General features: G+C 48.8%; 7 protein-coding genes across 7 annotated transcripts; 4 read left to right on the top strand and 3 right to left on the bottom strand.

Annotated features, from left to right (window-relative positions):
- Positions 1-839: 839 nt before the first annotated feature.
- Positions 840-1,610, top strand: LACBIDRAFT_232944 (uncharacterized protein; the record flags this gene model as incomplete). Its single annotated transcript, XM_001878547.1, has 1 exon — positions 840-1,610. The coding sequence occupies one exon, from the start codon at positions 840-842 to the stop codon at positions 1,608-1,610; it is 771 nt and encodes a 256-aa protein (XP_001878582.1).
- A 151-nt stretch (positions 1,611-1,761) lies between these two features.
- LACBIDRAFT_324932 (uncharacterized protein) lies at positions 1,762-3,617 on the bottom strand (the record flags this gene model as incomplete). The annotated part of the gene is made up of 5 exons (XM_001878189.1): positions 1,762-2,508; positions 2,580-2,818; positions 2,870-3,134; positions 3,182-3,545; positions 3,598-3,617. The coding sequence occupies 5 exons, from the start codon at positions 3,615-3,617 to the stop codon at positions 1,762-1,764; spliced, it is 1,635 nt and encodes a 544-aa protein (XP_001878224.1).
- Positions 3,618-4,002: 385 nt separating this feature from the next.
- On the top strand, positions 4,003-5,262 carry LACBIDRAFT_315926 (uncharacterized protein; the record flags this gene model as incomplete). Its single annotated transcript, XM_001878546.1, has 1 exon — positions 4,003-5,262. The coding sequence occupies one exon, from the start codon at positions 4,003-4,005 to the stop codon at positions 5,260-5,262; it is 1,260 nt and encodes a 419-aa protein (XP_001878581.1).
- A 1,651-nt stretch (positions 5,263-6,913) lies between these two features.
- LACBIDRAFT_324930 (uncharacterized protein) lies at positions 6,914-8,903 on the bottom strand (the record flags this gene model as incomplete). The annotated part of the gene is made up of 6 exons (XM_001878188.1): positions 6,914-6,972; positions 7,142-8,012; positions 8,050-8,545; positions 8,595-8,736; positions 8,794-8,850; positions 8,897-8,903. The coding sequence occupies 6 exons, from the start codon at positions 8,901-8,903 to the stop codon at positions 6,914-6,916; spliced, it is 1,632 nt and encodes a 543-aa protein (XP_001878223.1).
- A 472-nt stretch (positions 8,904-9,375) lies between these two features.
- On the top strand, positions 9,376-11,777 carry LACBIDRAFT_189532 (uncharacterized protein; the record flags this gene model as incomplete). Its single annotated transcript, XM_001878545.1, has 5 exons — positions 9,376-9,465; positions 9,512-9,784; positions 9,850-10,347; positions 10,397-10,458; positions 10,518-11,777. The coding sequence occupies 5 exons, from the start codon at positions 9,376-9,378 to the stop codon at positions 10,672-10,674; spliced, it is 1,080 nt and encodes a 359-aa protein (XP_001878580.1). The 3' UTR covers positions 10,675-11,777.
- An 881-nt stretch (positions 11,778-12,658) lies between these two features.
- On the bottom strand, positions 12,659-15,108 carry LACBIDRAFT_315921 (glutamate decarboxylase; the record flags this gene model as incomplete). Its single annotated transcript, XM_001878187.1, has 17 exons — positions 12,659-12,820; positions 12,873-12,899; positions 12,955-13,039; positions 13,095-13,207; positions 13,259-13,601; positions 13,655-13,707; positions 13,761-13,801; positions 13,861-13,953; positions 14,003-14,178; positions 14,226-14,388; positions 14,439-14,456; positions 14,507-14,530; positions 14,587-14,685; positions 14,733-14,784; positions 14,839-14,952; positions 15,002-15,037; positions 15,094-15,108. 17 exons carry the CDS (start codon positions 15,106-15,108, stop codon positions 12,659-12,661), a joined length of 1,614 nt encoding a protein of 537 aa, XP_001878222.1.
- A 2,698-nt stretch (positions 15,109-17,806) lies between these two features.
- LACBIDRAFT_315918 (uncharacterized protein) lies at positions 17,807-18,303 on the top strand (the record flags this gene model as incomplete). Its single annotated transcript, XM_001878544.1, has 2 exons — positions 17,807-18,112; positions 18,167-18,303. The coding sequence occupies one exon, from the start codon at positions 17,807-17,809 to the stop codon at positions 18,104-18,106; it is 300 nt and encodes a 99-aa protein (XP_001878579.1). The 3' UTR covers positions 18,107-18,112; positions 18,167-18,303.
- Positions 18,304-19,012: the final 709 nt, after the last annotated feature.

Genomic DNA, 19,012 nt, shown 5'->3' with positions numbered 1-19,012 from the left:
AGCAAGCGTGCGTAGGGGCGCAGACTCAGCGAGATATGGTGGGTTATAAACGTGTCCACCAGGGTGCTGCGGAAGGCAGAACGCATGTCAGGTTGTTTTGGACTATTCCCAACTGAGTTTCATTTCCCGAGACGATTTCCTCGAAGCGGTAGTTTTGTTCTCACTGAAAAGTGCCTCGCGAGTGACAGAGTCAGCGCAAGTGGTCGTAATCGTGCCTTATAACGTCATTCTCTTCCGAACTCAGAAGGCTTAAATGCCTCGGTCGCTTCGATCGGATATGTAAGCTGCAGCAAGTCCAGAGATGTCTGAGAAGAAACATACCAATGTGGAAAAGTTCAACTGGATCAGTCCTTCCTAGCGTTAAGTACTTACATGTCAGTATTGAAGCTGGTTCATCGAATTGTAAATTGTACCCGGCACGACGATCAAATTCGAATTCCTTGTCCACCGGTGAAACGGTAGGCGCTCGTCATTAATTCACGACGGACAGTGTCGGCAAGTATCCGACTCGGAGTTGGAGATGGTGAAGATAGACTCGAGTCCCAGGATGGGGTTATCATCCTTGTTTTGCGGATGACGCCGAGCAGCCCACATCATCTGATTCCTTGATGGTGTGGTATGCGAGAAGTATGGACAATAAAGCCCTGCGAACAAATTGAGGCGTAAACCGGCGTAGATGCTAATCGTATCACACAGCCTTGTCAGAAGCATGAGAAAACACAACACATCTTTCCCGTCATTGAGACTCGTGAATCGCGTGTATTGTTTGTAGATGCTATGAATGGGGGTGATTATGTAGAACGTGATCCAAATAACGACGCTGAGATCGCACATCCAGGATGCACAGAAGGGGTGTTGGTCTGGCGGCTTTCGACAGGCAAGAGCAGTCACAACGTTCCTTTGCTGAGCTTTCTTCGGCGCTCTCCCAATCACAAGTTGATCACCTCCATCTACAACTTAATCAATTCCGCACCGCTCTGGTCCACTTTGCTACCACACACCGTAAATCCATCAAGAACGACCCATCTTTCAGATATGCCTTTCAACAGATGTGTTCTTCAATTGGCGTGGATCCTCTCGCTGGCCCACGGAAAGGCGGCTGGTGGGCTGAGCTACTTGGGCTAGGCGACTGGCAACACGAACTCGGGGTGCAGATCATTGATGTCTGTGTTAGCACAAGGGAAAGGAACGGTGGTTTGATAGAGATGTCAGAGCTTATAAGGCTTGTGAGCAAGCTTCGTGGTATAAGCGAGGGCGCGATCACCGAAGACGATATTGTGCGGAGTGTCAAGACGTTGCAACCGTTAGGTGCTGGATATCAGATAGTCGAAATCGGGGGAACCAAAATGGTTCGAAGCGTGATGAAACAGCTCGACGAAGACCAGACTGTTGTTCTTTCTATCGCACAGGAAGAGGGGGGGAGAATTATCGAGGACATGCTCATACATCGCAAAGGATGGACACGGGATCGCGCACGCGCAGCATTGGAAAATATGCTGCTACGTGATGGGCTCTGCTGGCTAGATGAACAAGATGAACGTAGTGGAAGGGCGTATTGGATTCCGTCTGCCATGCAGTGGGATCTTGGAGAAGGAGTTGAGACAACATAATTGCTGTATACCCACATGTAACCTACAACAATATATTTACTATAGAACCAGGAACGTCACATTGGCTCAGGACTGTGGCTGGATGGCGGAGCAGATGACAATGGTTCTGCGGGAGTTGGACTGGGGGAACGTGTTGTTTTTTCTGCACATATCAAAATGAAAAGAGGAAGACGACAAGAACTTTAACAAGCGGACCTTGCCAAGTTTTTTCACCTCCTCCGGTCATGCCTTGTACAGCGAAATTGACGCGTCTGACATCCAACGATCGAAGGTTGACGAGGACCAGTGTTCCTGTTCGAGCGAAACTGGGTATCATCACAATTCGACATCGTGGCCGTGAACTTCCTTTTTCTTCCGCCTCCTTGCTGTTATCTAGAAGGAGTTTTGTCCCAAAAGCCTTTTGACCGCCTACAATATATATGTCAGGTGTTTCTGATATCAGAAATGGGTCTTCCGCGAAGTACGGATGGCACCAGAGGGTGTCAGGAGCTGTCGGTGCCATATGTCTCCATCTTATCGTCGATTCCAATATTGAAAGGCGCGTATGAGGCGGGCTAGGTAAGTATTTAAATATGTCGTTTAGAGGTTGGCCTGAATTTATGAGTAGAGTCCGTTCCACAATGGGTCGATTTGGCGCGGCAGATGACGAATTTGGTGACTCTTCTGAGGTCGCGATCTTTAAGTAGGTAGGATTTGTTTCGCAAGAGAATGTCGTCAATTTGGAGGCTTCACCAAACATTGCTCGAGGAAGTGGTTGTTGTGGCATGATTACACCTGAAGGATCACTCTCCCCAGGCAATATATGTATGGGCATGACGAGGGCGAGGTCCAGAAGATGCGCTGACAAGTTCAGTATGGGATGACGAGAAAATGATGCGACGTCGTTGCCATAACGGCGCTGAAGTTCAAGGTGAAGTTGAGTATGTAAGAACTAACTGTTAACAAAGGGATCGATAAATGACCACATACAGCTTTTTTGTCTTCGTATACAGTTTCTCTCCCGCTGGGAGCGATTGTGGCAAGGGAATCCCCTGCAATGATAAGCCGTGATATTTGGGCTGAAGAGATTTGCTGCTCGACCCCACCAACCTCCCCCGTCAGATATTCCACCAACATCTGTATCTGAGCATCGGAGGGTGAAAGCGAACCTATATCAAGCCCAGAAACCACGCCAATCCACTCGTCACTCGCAGGAGACGTCGTCTGATCTGTGTTTCTGTATAAAAGATGTTTTTTGGTACTTCGCTCAAGCCACATACCGTCAACGTCCATCTCATCTCCTGCAGAATTCGTCCCTTCCGAGGCGGATGGTCGGGGCGCCATTTCCGCGCAGCAGATATCCACCACCTCAAAGTCACCATTGGGTGTTTCCATTCCTAGTGCACCGATGATTACGCCAGTGACTAGTCGGGCGTCTTTCAGGCGATCACCCACTAGTCGAATGCGTCCCGACTCGTCCTCAAGCATGACGTTGTCGTCTGGCGAGTAGAATGTTAAAGGAGGTGGAGGCGGAGGGATCGAGTTCTACAGGGCATGAGCCTAAGAAATTCGACAGGGGCTCCAACGCTCACATCCCGAGCAATATCCTCCATAACGTTTGGCTTGAGCGGCATGTCCATGTACACCGTCCCAACAACATAACAAAGGTGCGATTTGGTCACTTCAAGAACCCGCGGAATCAAGACAGGATTTCCTTTAGACAAAGAGGCATTGGCGAGTGTTAACATATCGGAGAAGTGAACCATACCATTAAGATGTTCCCATAGTTTCTTGGCTCGTTTTTCCACAACCTCTCTTAGAAGTCTTAGCCTCACAAAGTAGATGTTGGAGTACTGATGTTTATAGGACTTCTTCGCTTGGCCGATGATGAATGACGGGGTTTTATCCGATAGAGGAAGAACGACGGTTGATGCGCGGGTTAAGGGAGGTGTTGCTCTGACCAACAGTCATTTGAAAGCCATCAAAGTTCAGCATAACGAAGACTCACAATGGTGCGATGGAAGCCATTAAAGTTGAAGGTATAAGGTTAGGAATGCGTTAATAACTCAAAGGGAACGTTAAACGCGTCCAAGGCGCGTGAAGGCGCGTCTGCGAAACCGAGTGTTTGTGCCAGTGTATTTCGTCGTGCTCCAGAAAACGTTATCCACCCAAATTCTATTCATCGAGTTTAGAATTATTTTTACTGTAGTCTAATCGGGCGCACGGGTGCCTAGGGGACGTAACACATCTCCTCTCCCCGAGATATTCCTGGTCTCTGAGACCAGCGTTTCAGGTTGAGCAGAGTCGAACTTTCCTCTCTCTTCCTCCTACCCCATCCTTCTGAGGTAGCGGTATCTTGCATTCATATTACAACTCTTAGTTGCATCGGATCAAATCCTCATCATTTCATCTCATGTCTACTGGCAATGTCGTTGATGCAACTCCTACTCCTCTTGAAACTCCTATTTCTGGTGGTAACAACGACACTACTCAAGGTGGTAACAACGGTGCGAGTGATCAACAGCATCCAGGAACAACTTCCGGTGAACAAGGTTCTGGTAATCGCCGATCCTTGTCACCGGAATCTGGGCAAAGTCGAGTTCGAACGCTTGGGAATGCCCCAGTTTCTATCGCTGCCCTTGCTGCTTGCAACAAGCCAATCGAAGACTTTCGTGCCTCAAACATCTCAAAAGCCACAGCACTTAGCCGAATCTACACCACACTCACCGACGCATTACCAGCAGACCCGACAGGAGTCGAAGAGGCCTTTGCGCGCTATATCGTCATCCTTGAAAACCACGAACACCACCTTTCCGAAGCCGAACGCCGCGGCAATAGGCAACGTTCAAAATCACCTGTTGAAGAGCAATTTGATGAGGAGGAACTGTCTCGCCCAACGAAACGTGCAAAACCTGATGAGTCTCAATACCCATGGGTTGTCTCAGATTTCATACATTCGGTCACTTTATCCCCTTCCCTCACAGCTTCACTCGACCTCCTCAAACTGTATTCAGTCGACCCTAAGGGCACGAAGCGATCCCTCATCAACTCACCCACATGCCCTGAATTCCCAGACTCCGAATGGACGAACATTCTTGCGGGTCGCGCTGTCAACCTCGACACGGTACTTACAGGTTATTACTCGACATCCAATAACGACGAGCGCATTGAGTCAATCGGTGATCTCGATATCAAATTTGGAACCGTTGCCCCAACCAAAATTGTTTCAAGTGCGGGGGAGTGGACAATCGCTTGGAATAGAGCATCTCGCGCAACGTCAATGGCTTTCCCTCATCGTGCGGGAGAACTGGCCGACTATGCTGAGTACATCATCGCACTTTTTGCAGCAACTGATATCCTGTTCCATGACCGAGTTATTCTTTTCGACAAGGCTGTTCGCCGTCGTGTCGGCAGCCGACGTGATCTCGAGCTCACTCATTTCGACAAATTTGCCGATCTTAGAACCGCACACATGGATTCCATTGGTGCAGCTGTTGTGCAACGCTTACCTATCTCAAAGGTACCCTCGACTTCACGCAAGAAACAGGAGGCATGCAACCGATGGAATGAGGGGCTGTGCTTGCTTGATGGCAGCCAGTGTCGTCGACTCCATGTTTGCAACAAGTGCTCCAAGGGTGGCCACAAAGGACCTGAGTGCCCGTCCTCCCAGTAATTTCATCCCTGATATGTCTCGACCCACCTCTTCCGATGTTACGCATTGTTACCTTTATCTGCAGCCCCCTCGATCACCTACGCTGGGGGTAATTAATAAATGATTTCTATTTCACATGGTTCTCGCCAACCCCAGCGTGAACCATGGACTCTTGATCGTCTAGTTCATGAACGGTCAATTGCATTGGGGATGTCCATCGACAACTCTTCTCACATCACATACACATCAGCCCTGAACTCATATCTCACGTTCTGCAAAATCCACAAGTTCGATATCACACCCACTGAACAAACTCTCAGCTTTTATGCTGTCTACATGTCATCACATATCAAACCCTCTTCCATCAATTCTTATCTATCCGGGATCTGCAATCAGCTTGAACCTTTCTTCCCAGATGTGAGGAAAACCCGCAACTCTATGCTTGTGTCACGTACTATGACAGGATGTCAACGCCGCTTTGGAACTCCTGTAAAACGAAAACGCCCACTGTCAACCACTGATCTGCAAACTGTCATCTCTGCCATAGGGTCTTCCACTTGTCATGATGACAAGCTATTCCTCTCAATGCTAGAGACAGGTTTCCATGGCCTCATGCGTCTTGGAGAGATTACCTTCCCAGACAAAGTTGCACAGCGCAATTATCGGAAAGTTATCCTCCGGCACACTGTTGATATCACCGAGAAATCCTACTCATTTTGGCTGCCTGGCCACAAGGCCGACCGCTTCTATGAAGGAAACTTGATTATCATCGAAAAGACAAACCTCCCAACCGACCCATACTCATTTTTCACCTCATATTTACAATCACGAGACACCCTTCATCCGTTAAAACCTGAACTTTGGTTGCGTGAGTCTGGCAGTGTGCCGACCCGCTCCTGGTTCATGAAACGACTCCGTCGTTTCTTCCCTGCCGATATTGCAGGCCAATCTATGCGTGCTGGAGGTGCCACTTCTCTTGCTGAAGCTGGTGTACCTCCCAACATCATTCAAGCCATTGGACGATGGGCATCGGATACCTTTCAGATCTACATCAGAAAGAATCCTGTTCTTCTCCAAGCTATGTTATTTGGGCACCCTGCCCACCAACCAGCTACGAACATTTGATCTTTTGACTTTTTTCATTTAACATTGGACTATTTTCTCTGACTTGTACTGCCTCAGATTTTTATCCCGGCCTCTTACAAACATCACTCCACTCCACTCCACTCAACTTCTTTCTTCCTTTTTCAAAAGACACTTATATAATCTCCCCCCCTTCCCTTTCCCTCACTCACATTTATAGGTAATAGGACATCGAGGCCGTGAAATACATTTCTCGCGGGTTGCCCTCACATCGAGGCAACCCTGTTTTTGCCTATTATCTTTCATTTCTATTCAAGATTACGGACCTTCTTCCACCCTTGCACGATTAGTCGAGTTTAGAATTATTTTTACTGTAGTCTAATCGGGCGCACGGGTGCCTAGGGGACGTAACACATCTCCTCTCCCCGAGATATTCCTGGTCTCTGAGACCAGCGTTTCAGGTTGAGCAGAGTCGAACTTTCCTCTCTCTTCCTCCTACCCCATCCTTCTGAGGTAGCGGTATCTTGCATTCACCCACCCTCCTGCTCCCTCTTTTCTTCTTCATCTCGTCCGTTTGTAACGTAGAGGATCAGGACATCGAGGCCGTGAAATACATTTCTCGCGGGTTGCCCTCACATCGAGGCAACCCTGTTTTTGCCTATTATCTTTCATTTCTATTCAAGATTACGGACCTTCTTCCACCCTTGCACGATTAGATAGTTAAAATGGCATTGGCAACATTCTTTACAAGTGGAAGTATATTCCAGGGCAATCCCAAGAGTTCTAGAAAGTCGCGATCTATGCATTTACAACTTACACTCAACTTTTTGCATGGCACCGTCCGACATGAACTCCTCCACGCCACTGCATACCCTCTCCCAAAAAGCCTCAACAACGCCCTGTTGGTATGCAGACGCATCCCACCCGAAGATGAGCCACAGTTTCCCACGGAATGTTTGGGTGAACAGGAGCATTCCCCCTGGTTGCTTCCGAGTATGGCCGCCAACATAAGACAAATCAAAGTCTGGATAATCCGCCGCAATATATACATCATCGAGATTGTTCAATTGAGAGAGGCCGATGAGGGCTACTGATGGAGGCTTTTGGGGAACTGCCAGAGCAGGCTTTGCGGACGAGGAAACATGCTGTGGTGGGCGGGAGATTACGCGACTGCTTGTGCTTGTGCTGGATTGCTGAAGGATGTTGTCATCCTCTTTGGCAAAAGTTTTAGCACGAATACCACGCTCCTTGCTCATATGTTGCACACGCAAAGGCAGAAGGGTACTTTGAATGTACTTCGCACATTGTCGCCTGATCAAGCGAGCGCGATGCCAAAAGGTTTCGGCCTCGGAGATTGTGGAGGGCATAAATGAGGGGAGAATGACATTTAGATAAGAGATGGCTAGAAAGAGAAAAGATTCTTGCGGGGGTCGGGGTGCGCAAAATGGCCGAAGGCTAAGGGCCGTGTACATCATCATGGGCAGCGTCTCTGAATTATCTGTGAGACCAAGAGCGCGCATAGTGCTTATCCAGGCAAAATTACAGATCACAAAAAGCGCGTTGGACACCGTCACGCGTTCAGATCTGCATTTCGCGAGGATGGCTGCAGTTTTGGTGGCGTCAAAGGAGGCGTTCATGATGACCGAGCGATGGGTGTCTGATGGCACTTTTGGAAATGTATGACCGCCCTGTGTATGCGGCTCTCAGCTGCGTCATTGAAAGAACCGGGGAAAAACCAACGATGAAGCGACTCTGTCTAGCGGCGAACTCCAATTTTGAGGCGACTTCCAGGAACTTGTTAGATGCTGAGGGGATACGCTGCTCAGCACACCGAGGGATAACATCTACATCTGTCTGAGCAGAAGACCATCTCTTTTGCCATTCGTATTGGAGGAGACCGGCTAACTCTTCGTTATTGTTGACTGAGAGTCCGCGAGCATGCAAACCACCAAGCAAAACGAAGAGAGAGTTACAGATTCCATGTGCTGAATAGCCATCACACACAACGTGTGCGATATACATTAATAGATTATATTCACGAACGAGAGACGTATCGTCGACACGCGCAGCCAGATGGATATAGGAAAGTCTGTCGGTGGAAAGAAATCGAGGGCCATTGAGGTAGTCATCAACAAGGTCGTCGACAGACTTGTCGGTAAGAACATCGAAAGTGTCTTGAGCTTGAAGAACTGCCTGCTGGGGGGTCGACGGAGGAGAATACCTAAACGAAACGGTTTAGCGACGACACATAGGTCACCAGGGAGACATACACGAAACGTGCATCATCGTAGCTTCCTGGAGTCATGTGGATCTGCGAGGCCAGAAGTGGATGCCTCAAACGCAAGATAGCCCACGCCAGCGACAATCTGTGAGGGGTAACGAGGTGCGCGGGGGCACGGAAGGTTACATGTACTGGTGGGCGACATTAACACCGGAAAAATCGTAGAACATATGTATCAGTCAGCCCACCAAACATATCGTTGGCGCCTCTTGCCCTGCTGGGAAGAAAGTAGGAGCTAGTTCGACCTTGGGTTAGATATGTTCGGAGCTGACATTAGGGGCGCGGGCTCACAGCTCATTGTCGCTCAAGGCGCGGGAGCAAGTTGGCATCCCACACGTTTGAACGGGGGACACGTCTGCAAGAGGTTCCATAAGACAGAGGCAACAAAAGAAATCCAGGACCGGTCATCGAACAGAAAATATAACATATATGGAAGATGCATGGTGGGCAATCGCCAAAAATATTTTCCTATCCAAAAATAGTAAATTACTCAAAGTGTTGTGTAACTTTGATGGGAACAAGTTCGTCCTCTTGCTGTTGCCACTATCCTACGGAAGTCACGGCCTTCAGGTAGCTCTAAAGATCTAATGACTTGCCTCAGGCTGGCCCAACGACTATCTCAGAGAAAACCCCCCAAGAAAAATCGCGTCTTCGACAAATCCCGTTCCGCCACCCCCTTGCCCTGGCTATTTCAAACTTCGCGGCGAGGACAACATCAATGTAGATAGATAAAAATACAGGATTTTAAATTCCTCATCTTCTCGACCACCATGGTTCAGCCTCAGGGTGAGCGGCAGCCTTTTCAAGTTGCAGCAGTCATTCTGTTCTATATCGGGGCAGCTCTGGTCGTGAGCGTTTGCGTACCCACTCGTCGCCCTACTCACTAGCCTTTATCATGAAAACTAGATGGTCTTTGTAAACAAAGCCGTACTCAATGCTACACCTACCCTCCCGATGTCTTTCTTGTTCATCCAACTTGTTCTAGCCGTTCTTTTGCTCCACCTGGTCTCTTTCGTTTCCTCCGCTGCCCGACTCCAACGCATTTTGCCTTTTAAAATAAGGCTACCGGTTTTGGATGGTCAAACAGCTATCAAGCTCTTACCATTCGTGACCGTTGGTGTTGCTGGCCTTTCTTTTAACACCCTATGTCTTGCAACTGTCGATGCTTCCTTCTTTCAAGTAGGTGATTCCGAGCCTCAAATACCGAAGTAACCTAATGTAATGACGGCGTCGTTCGCCCTCAGATAGCTCGGGGCCTCCTCCTGCCCATGACTGTTGTCCTGTCATCTGTGGCAACGCGCACACTTCCAAAGACGGCCGTCGTTTCTTCAGTACTTGTCGTCACTCTTGGTTTTTTCCTTGGTCTTCACCCTTCCTCCTACATCACCTCTAGCGTCATTGAAAACCCCCCGCTTTTGCCCATATTATACGGCGTTCTTTCCTCCGTCATGCTCGCTCTTCATGCAGTGCTAACCAAGTCTGCCCACGCCCATGTCGGGAATGATAATTCTGTCATCAAGCTGATGTATTATGGCAACCTCATGTCAGCTGTTTTTATCGTGCCGTTCATTTTTTGGAACGGAGAAGCTGGCCCCTTGATGACACTCTGGAAGGTAGGTGGACACGACTGCAGGGTGTTTGCGATAGGCACCTGTGTTACCGGTTTCTTTGGGTTCTTACTTGGGGTGGCGAACTTGTTATCGATCAAAGTGACAAGCCCGGTAACACATATGTTCTCTTCCGTAAGTTACTAGCTTTCATGAAGGACATTCAATTGAATGCGCTTTCTAGGCGGCGAAGAGCGTTCTGCAATCAATCCTCGGCAGCTATCTATTTGGTGACATTATCACCTCGTAAGAATAGTCCTCCATCGTTTTCATTACTTTTCTGGATTTTGACATTTCGTTGCAAGACACCGTGCCGCTTCGATCGCTGTCATTACTTTTGGAACCCTGCTCTATACTTGGAATCAATCCAACCACCAGCGCTCACGTAGCAAAGATGAAACAAAGCCCCACACCGCACCCAATACAGATCTAGAAGGGGGGAAGGCAACAGATGGATTATAATGTGCGTAGATTGTTGCAGTGCGGTAACAAGTTCGACATAAAATAGTGGTGGGGGGTTCCGAATAACGCTCAGCGTTTCGGTGGGGGTACTCTAGTGGCTTCCCATCCTCCTCGAATAGCAGCCAAAGCCGATACGAAAGAAAGGAAGTTGGTCCAAAACTGATAACCTTGGTTCTTAGTATTCTGATAAATCACAAACGGATCGGCCTCACCTCATTCTTATACAATCCGCCAATCATCGACCTTGTGATGAGAAGATGTCAGGACGCAGCACGATAGACCCTCCAATCATGACATACCAATGAAGGATAACAGGCAGCCGAGAGACATTAGCCACCATCTGGTATGCGATAGCCTGCTTCCGCTTCCGAACGGCCATCGGGTCAGCATCACTCTCTCCACGACTCAAGGCTCGGCCAGTCTTCACCAGTTCCCTCCATTCTCCAATTAAAAGGGCAACTTGTAGAACCACATAGGTCCCCCATGCCCGAACACTCCAGATGGAGGCTTTGAGGGAGTCGTTGGGCGAAACTCCTTTCAGAACAGGGGCCAACGGTGAGGAGAAAAAGGAAATATACTCGAGAGGATAAAATATTAGCATGGATAATCCTTGGAACCGCTCGAGGTTAAGCTTGGTGCGAGACGCAGGTCGCGAACGTTCAAGGGCCGATAAGCCCTTGATAATGGCGAGGATACCTGATGAAGTGTGTTATCTCGTTATTGAATGGGGCGCGACAGATATATAGGACGCGAACCCCAGAATCCAGACACGCGTCGCGCAATGCCCAAGTGAGTTGCGAACTTGGAAAGACCTTCGCTCGAAGGAGACAGGGGCTTTGCGCGCTTTCCAGCGCGAAATTGAATTTCCGCGCGGGCCTGGATCAGGGGTGCAAGGACTTTGACACCATATTGCGCCAGCTACAGCATTATCATATCGAAGGATGAACGCGCGTCCTAGAGAAAGGATGAATGGAATGTACCATTAAGAGTTTACTGCAGGTGTTCGTCAGTGAGAGGAGTGATATGGGGGTAAACTGAGTGACTAACTCGCTTCCAGACCATGTACTGAAGTACCTCACGGCATGGTCAAGACGTTGACAAGGAGGAATAACGGTGCCAAAGAGGCCCAGCAGAAAGTCGTCGATGCCTTCCAAAGGGACTCCAGGCTTTGCGGCCATGGTCGTCGTTCGGGATGAGGTTAGCCGGGCCGTGGTGGATTTAATTTATGCAGGGATCCAGCTACTTACATAATATTATCCTGGTGAAACGATCCGATTCAAGCAAGTTGCAAGAGGCGCCTACTTCTTTCGTAAATAGTCGCTGGGGCTTGACATCTGCATGTAGACGCTGCATCCAGGCAAGTCATCAGAGCGCTTGCCTTCGAATTCCTACAGTTCTTCAAGTGCCCGCTACGTAAGTAGTGGGTCTTAGCCTGCAGCTCTCAAGGGCTCCACCGTGGGAAACGTTATGGTTGTTTGTAGCTATTTCGCACATGTTTGGATTCTGCTTTCATCATCGTCCCAGCCCTCCCACGGTGGAATACTTTACGTCTGCATCGCTTTTGTCATCGTCCAGCCAGAGAAAGGAGACGTCGACGTTGGCGAACCGCGCATCGCAAAAATCACTTTTAAAAAAAGTTCATTTCTTTTTAATCTAATCGCTGGAGCGCGCCCGTAGGCCTGCTACAGTGGTTGCAGCTCTCAAGGGACGTTGGCTGTGAGGAGCGAACCGCACAAGCGGTTTGGCGACGAGCAGCCAACAAAGGATCCCAGAATCACTTTTTAAGAAAAGAAAAAAAAAGAGTTACTTTTTATGTAAACGCCATAGCGGGCTTTGCGCCCGTAGGCGCGCTACGGTGATTATTCGTTGTATACTTTCCAACCCAGAGAGAAGTTAATCTTTCATTTACGAGTTTTGCAGCCACATTTTGGGAGTTCACAAAGTCGATGCATAGTATCCGTAATAACGTGTCCAAGTCACAGATTTAGCAAGAACGAGCGTATGTTCCAGAAGCTTCGCTGCCCTCGCCTGCATCAAAGGTACTTGTCTTATGTTCATGTTTCTTTCTGGCACCATGCATCTGCCCCAACACATTCAAGGCGTGTTCGGAGGAAGCTTTTGAAGCGAGCTCCTCCGTTATCTCAACCTAAGCCAGGTGTCAGTTGCTTCCAGAGTTAGTCAAAATGGCGTCCACTCACGATATCCGCGATAAGTTTATCAAGTAGCTGCCAAAAATCAATCTCAGTAAGAGGCCCCGAAAGCAAAACACAGTTAACTCACCACCTCGGTTACGTTTTCGCGGATTACAACACGAAGAATTTGGACCTGCTGCAAATCTGGAGCCAATTCGTAATTGGGGACGATCCTGAAAGTTGGTTATGTTAACAGCTCAATAACGGCTGTTCTGGACATAAACCCACCATCCTTTAGCCCTCAAGAGAGTTTGAATCCATTTTTGTTCAACTTCAGGATTTTTCTGCTGAAACTCGTCAGAGAAGCGGAAGGCGACAACAGGAAGGCCGGGCTCGTAGGCCTGCTTTCATGTAAGTGAATCAGCGATGTTAGTTCAAAGCGTGCTACAAACCTCAACATCATGTGTGTCGATACCTTTGCCACCAACGGCCCCGACCGAACGATGGACATCGCTCAACACTGTATAGTAGCCAGTGTTTTCCAAAGCACGGCTCAGAAGCCTCGCGTTCTTCAGATCATCAAGGGCAACCTCGCGGTAGCCCTCGAAACCAAGATGCAGGAGGTTGAAGTATTGAGCAATGATAGGTGCTGCAGGTCGAGAAAAATTGAGGGAAAATGAATATTCAACAGAACCCAGATAATGGAGCTCAAAGATTAAATCCTTAGGGAGGTGAGCCTTGTCTCGCCATACAACCCACCCGACGCCCACGTAACTCAGGCCAAACTTGTGACCCCTAAATGACGGTTGTAAGAATGCGTGACGCTTAGGAGGGGGACATTGACTAACGAGGTGTTGATTGATACGACGCGGGGAAGTTTGAAGTCCCACAATAGTTTTGGCTTTTATTACGTCAATGTTGGTCCTTCACGGATACGAAACAATGCAGGCATACGTGGGCAAAGGGGGCAATAAATCCGCCAGACGCGGCGTCGACTGAGGTAAGATCAAATTGAGTAGGCATTCGGAGTTGACGAATTCAGTGGGGAACCCACCGTGAATGGGCACAGAATTTCCTGTTTTGGCTTCATATTCGTCTAAGAGATCCGAAATCTCCTTGACTGGCTCGTAGTGCCCTGTGTAAGTGCCTTGAACGTGTCAGCTTCCACAGCGTTGCCCAACAAGAATGTCACACACTCCCAAGGATGACGAAAACACCAATGGTATTCTCATCCACATACTTGATCGCTTCTTTGGGGTCCAACCTGTATTTACTTTGTACAGATATGGGGACCAGCCTGCACTCAACGTCGAAATATCGAGCAAATTTTTCTAATGCAACCTGAGCGTTTGCACCCATGACAATATTAGGCCTGAAAAGATGGTTCGATAAATTGGGAAACAAGTCAATATGACTAACCCAGGCTCGTGAATACTCTTTCCAGCAGCTTTGCGTTTTGCCTGCCAAATCTTTTTCATGGCAAGGCCTCCGAGTTGGATGGCTTCCGAGGAGCCTGTTGTCGCAGTTCCGATTGCCTGCTTTGATGATGGCGCGTGCCACACGTCTGCAAGAATGGAGATGCCTTGACACACAAAATTAGTGTATCTTGTATTGGGAAGGATCGAAACGTACAACGCGTGTGGATGATCTCTAATGAGGTCATCAGAAAGGGTCATACAAGCTCATTACTGAGAACTCACGCGTAGCGGGGTATTCATCCGTGTCTTCAGACCAGAATTCGATGAGCATTTATTCCCTTTTATCAACGTGCGAGACGAACCAATCAAATTTTTCGTGATATTTTCGTGAACAAGCTTGTCAGCTTGAGGAGGCATCCAGGTATGGACGAAGGACGCCAGATTGAGGACGGTAGATCCATCTGAGGAAATCAGATGGAGATCCCCAAGTTATAATTAAAGATCTAACCAAGGCTAAGTTCGTCGTGAATGATCTGATAGGCGGCGTCCGCAGAAACACCCTACAGAACAATTGTTATTCAGAAGATAGAAGAAGCGGATGATGTTAGGCTGACTTTAGAGGAGATACGATATTTTGGAACAGGATTGGTTCCATAACGAGAGCCATATGAATATGTTGCTTCTTGTGCTTGTTCTGCAGCAAATTCGCCATGAGTTGCGTGTTTGTCCTTGGAGTTGATGAGCAAGGTGTCGTCAATAAGTGGCATATATGCGTACATGAGACTTTTGAATGAGGTGGTCGGCATTGACATGCTAGAGTTGAACGGATGAGGGAGAAGCAGACGTGTGGAGGCAGAACATGTATGTACCTTGGAAAGCGCCATGATTGTTGGGGAATAGAAGGAGATAACATGTCTGACTTTTATAGCTCACTTTGAAGGGATGACCTGGGGATGACGACACAAAACACCACAAGACACATACCTGGCTAAAAATAAAATATCACTTCACACGTCAGGAACCTCGTGCGGCTGGGGCTTAGCGAGAACACCCTTCGTGCTACGAGGCCGCACTCGCAACTGGTATGTGTTCTAGACAAATCACGAACATTGGGAGTGGTTACTGATCAGAACGATGCCGACTTGAAGCTCCGACACAACTGGATGATTTTGCTTTCGACGCAGAACGCCACTTCGTCCATGCCTCGTTTCCGAAAATCCACAAGCATGCGGTTGCCATCATTATATCGACTCCGCAAGTAGGAACATTGCCGTTCTTAAACATTGGACAACAGAGGTCACCCAGCTGTAATGCACGCACGTCGCATCTGTATGAAATGGACGGAGGAGCTTTGCGGATCGAAGCCCTCATCATTGAAAAGCGACAGTGCTCAGCGCTCAGGCTCTACATCATACTATGGCCCTGTCATACAAATTTTGGGTGAATCGTCGTCCTCGATTCTTCGAATTGATCCACATAACGCGCGACTTGCTCGCTTATCCGAACACGAAAGTCTGTCGTATTTGAAACCAAAACAAGCTTAAGCCAATGGAGAGGTCCCCGGGATGATGCACAAAGAAGTCGTCCTGCACCGATGAGCTCTCAAGGCGTTGGTTCTTCCAGTATATCATGGTCAGGCATTCGGTAGGGTTTTACCAACAAATTAGTCTTTTCGGCATTCACATTTTATACAGGAATCAGGAAATTTCGTTGAAGAGGCAAGCACAAAGTGTTTCGCGTTACTAAACGTGACTTCGTCTCACAATGAGAACTCACGAAAGGCTGAGGTTTGATAACGATGCGCTTGTCAAATCGCTAGGTATCCAATATCGTGGTCTTCCCTGGTGTTACTCAACGGTGCTTTATGTAGCGCAAAACCCTCATGAATCAACGCTTGCTGATTTCCAGCGAGTCCTATATTTAGGATCGCAAGAGAACCAGCAAGGGAAAAACTGGGCGTTGCACACGTGGTGAACGATTCCGAAGACGGATGACTACCTCGCCGGTCACGACAGAGCCGCTATGTCGCACCAGCATCACACTCTCCCCCAGCTCTCCGAAGGCGTGTGACTGTCCAGCCTCCTCACGGCGACATGGATGCCAACGCTCAACGGCTCCTGCCCTGGTTCACGGTGTCGGTACCGTCCCAGCCCCCCGTAGTAAGCCGCCTCTCGCCAAACGGACACCTCCACTACTCCGCGAGATCAACCGCCCACCTCGCCGGTCACGACAGAGCCTCTATGTCGCCCCAGCACCACACTCCCCCCGTGCGCACCTCCACCTCCACACCACACCTAACGTACACAGAAAAAGAAACAATATAGTTACCTCGATATTTTATGGCCAGCGATGTTAACCAGGATCCTGTTAGGCGAGTTAGTAACTTCGTTACATTACCTTTAGCAGCTCGCCGTGGCCCAAAACTTGCAAAGCCGGCATGAAGATGTTGGGTGTCGAACCGTCGAAGATGGAGGAGAGGATGCCTAGTGAATGGAGCGGAGCGTGGTTGCAATGGCGGGTTTACAGTTCAGATCGGGTGAAAAGGTTAAAGGAGTCATCTTGAAAGCAACAAGGCCGACGATGACCCCAAGGGCAAAGAATATGAGAACTTAGATTAGCCAGATAACGCCCCAGACTGAACGTAGATGAGTAAGTAATATAATGATAACAAAAAGGAACGAACCTCGCGATGAGCAACATCCGCAAATGTTTGCAAAGGCTGAGGTGTCTGAGGTGTTGACTTTTCGTGCGATGGTATCGCCTGAAGAGGCGACCAGCCAATAGAGAGGCTTTACATCGGAGGTATTATTCGCCGATGACACCCCATAGGCAAGACAAGCACGACATGACACCAATGATGAGAATATTGTACAACGGTTCAGCGTACGCACATCGAAAACATCAACTCACGAAATATCTCGACGCAACGCCTCCGGCTACAAACCAAAAGAGCAGGACCAGGCCTGACGTACCCAAAATTAAAACCCACATTCTACGCCATCGGTATCAGCAACGTCAAGAAAGCAACAGGTATATTCAGTTCCTCCTCGCCCACCAAAGCGTAAAGAGGGAAAAAACAGCCAGCACAATTGACGCAATCTTGCTCGCATTGGTATTGAGTCCTCACGCGATCAAGCATGCGCCGATGAATGAAGATCCTAGGTATCTGGCTGCTGGGACAGTTGACCATGGAATTCCGCCTGACATTGCCGTAGAGCCCAAGGGCCTCCCTTGGCAGAGCCTCCTTCATTCGCTGTTGAGTTTGACACGGGCGCCGAATCTCTGCAACCCAGTACGATCTACTTCTATGAAGTGGATGCGTGCGCAGGTCAGTACGCCTACGAAAGCATGGCTCATCTAAGTGCACAGATTAAAAACTCGTTGCATCAACCAAAGACTCAAGAACTCACTTCATGGAATCCAACTGTAAGAAGTCTACACTCAATTTTCAAGGCGATAGATGTCGCGCATAAATACATCTTTTGTGAAAGTTTGAAGATCCCAAGGCAAGTGGAGGACAAGACAATAGTAATCCGTGTGGAAAACCGCGATCAGGCATCCTTTCGTTTACGGTTTCTCAGCATGCAGGCCACCCTTCCCCGCCTCGTCCGCGTCATTCCCCGCTCGCTCCTCAGTCCAGGGCAAGCCACCATCATTCCCGCCCCCGAACCGCAATACAATGATCTCCACCGACCTACCGTCCTTGACCTCTTACAAAGACAAAGAGACGACTTGATACAGAAGCAAAAGGAGGGTTTTCTGAAAGAAGGGGAGGAATGGCCGAGTAATATCAGGATTGAGGTGCCCGTTGAGAGGAGCGCTTTTAAGGACGTGAGGAAGGAGTTGAGGGGGGAGATCAAGAAGCTTTTCAAGGAGCGGTAACGCGAGGTCAGTGTGGCATTGGGCGTCTCCGCTTTCTAAAATTCACCAGAAGCTATGTAGACACATAAGCAAGCAGACAGCGTAGGAAAACTACGTTGACTGTAAACGGAGGGAAGGCTACTCCAGAACCCCATTACCGGCTCCTTCCAAAAACGCCTGTTGCAGCCACATACTAGAATACAGCCCCTTCTCCTGCATGAGCTCCTTGTGTGTCCCTTGTTCTACTACTTTTCCTTCTTTGAGCACAATGGGGCTAGGAGGTTGAGTAAGTAAGCCGCGCTTGGGTGAGTAAAGGGAGACAATACCAGTGTGGGTCCGGTCAAGGAAGACGTGGGTGTGGATTCAAGAAGGAAGACGCCCACAGAGAGGCAAGAATACTCCAGGCGCTTGGGGAGGAAGACAAGGGTACTCACCTGCTTCAACAACCGTCCTCAACCGATGCGCAATGAATATATTCCTCCTCACCTTGTCCAACAATGTATTGTTGGCGACGTTCCGGATGGCCGCCTGGCCCACTTTCGCGAATACTGCGTTGGGGAGCTCGGGGGAGAGCGTAGATCCGATGCGGGCAGCTCCGTCTATATGTTTCGTGTGAGGATATGAGGTGGATGAGAAGAACTTGAAACAACCTGTACATTCATGCACGGGACACCTCAGTCCAAGCGCAACGCATGGAAGGTGAACGAGCAGACCTTTGCGGTTATGAGTAAACCGAATTCAATTAGCACCGTCGATCGAGACTTCTAGTCGTCCTTTGGCCAGACATTCACAATGAGCCGTTTGGAATACCAAAATCAGTTTTCCTTTGTTCTGCTTGTGTTGGATTTTAGGCGGTGGCGGTGGTGGGTGTTTAGCTAATATATCAGGCTTTCCTTGTCGTGCGCTTTGTCCGAAGGCGCGCCCTAG

The sequence above is a fragment of the Laccaria bicolor genome, genomic scaffold (assembly GCF_000143565.1).
Source record: "Laccaria bicolor S238N-H82 LACBIscaffold_6 genomic scaffold, whole genome shotgun sequence".
NCBI classification, from domain to species: domain Eukaryota; kingdom Fungi; phylum Basidiomycota; class Agaricomycetes; order Agaricales; family Hydnangiaceae; genus Laccaria; species Laccaria bicolor.
This window is presented reverse-complemented; position numbering and strand designations above follow the sequence as displayed.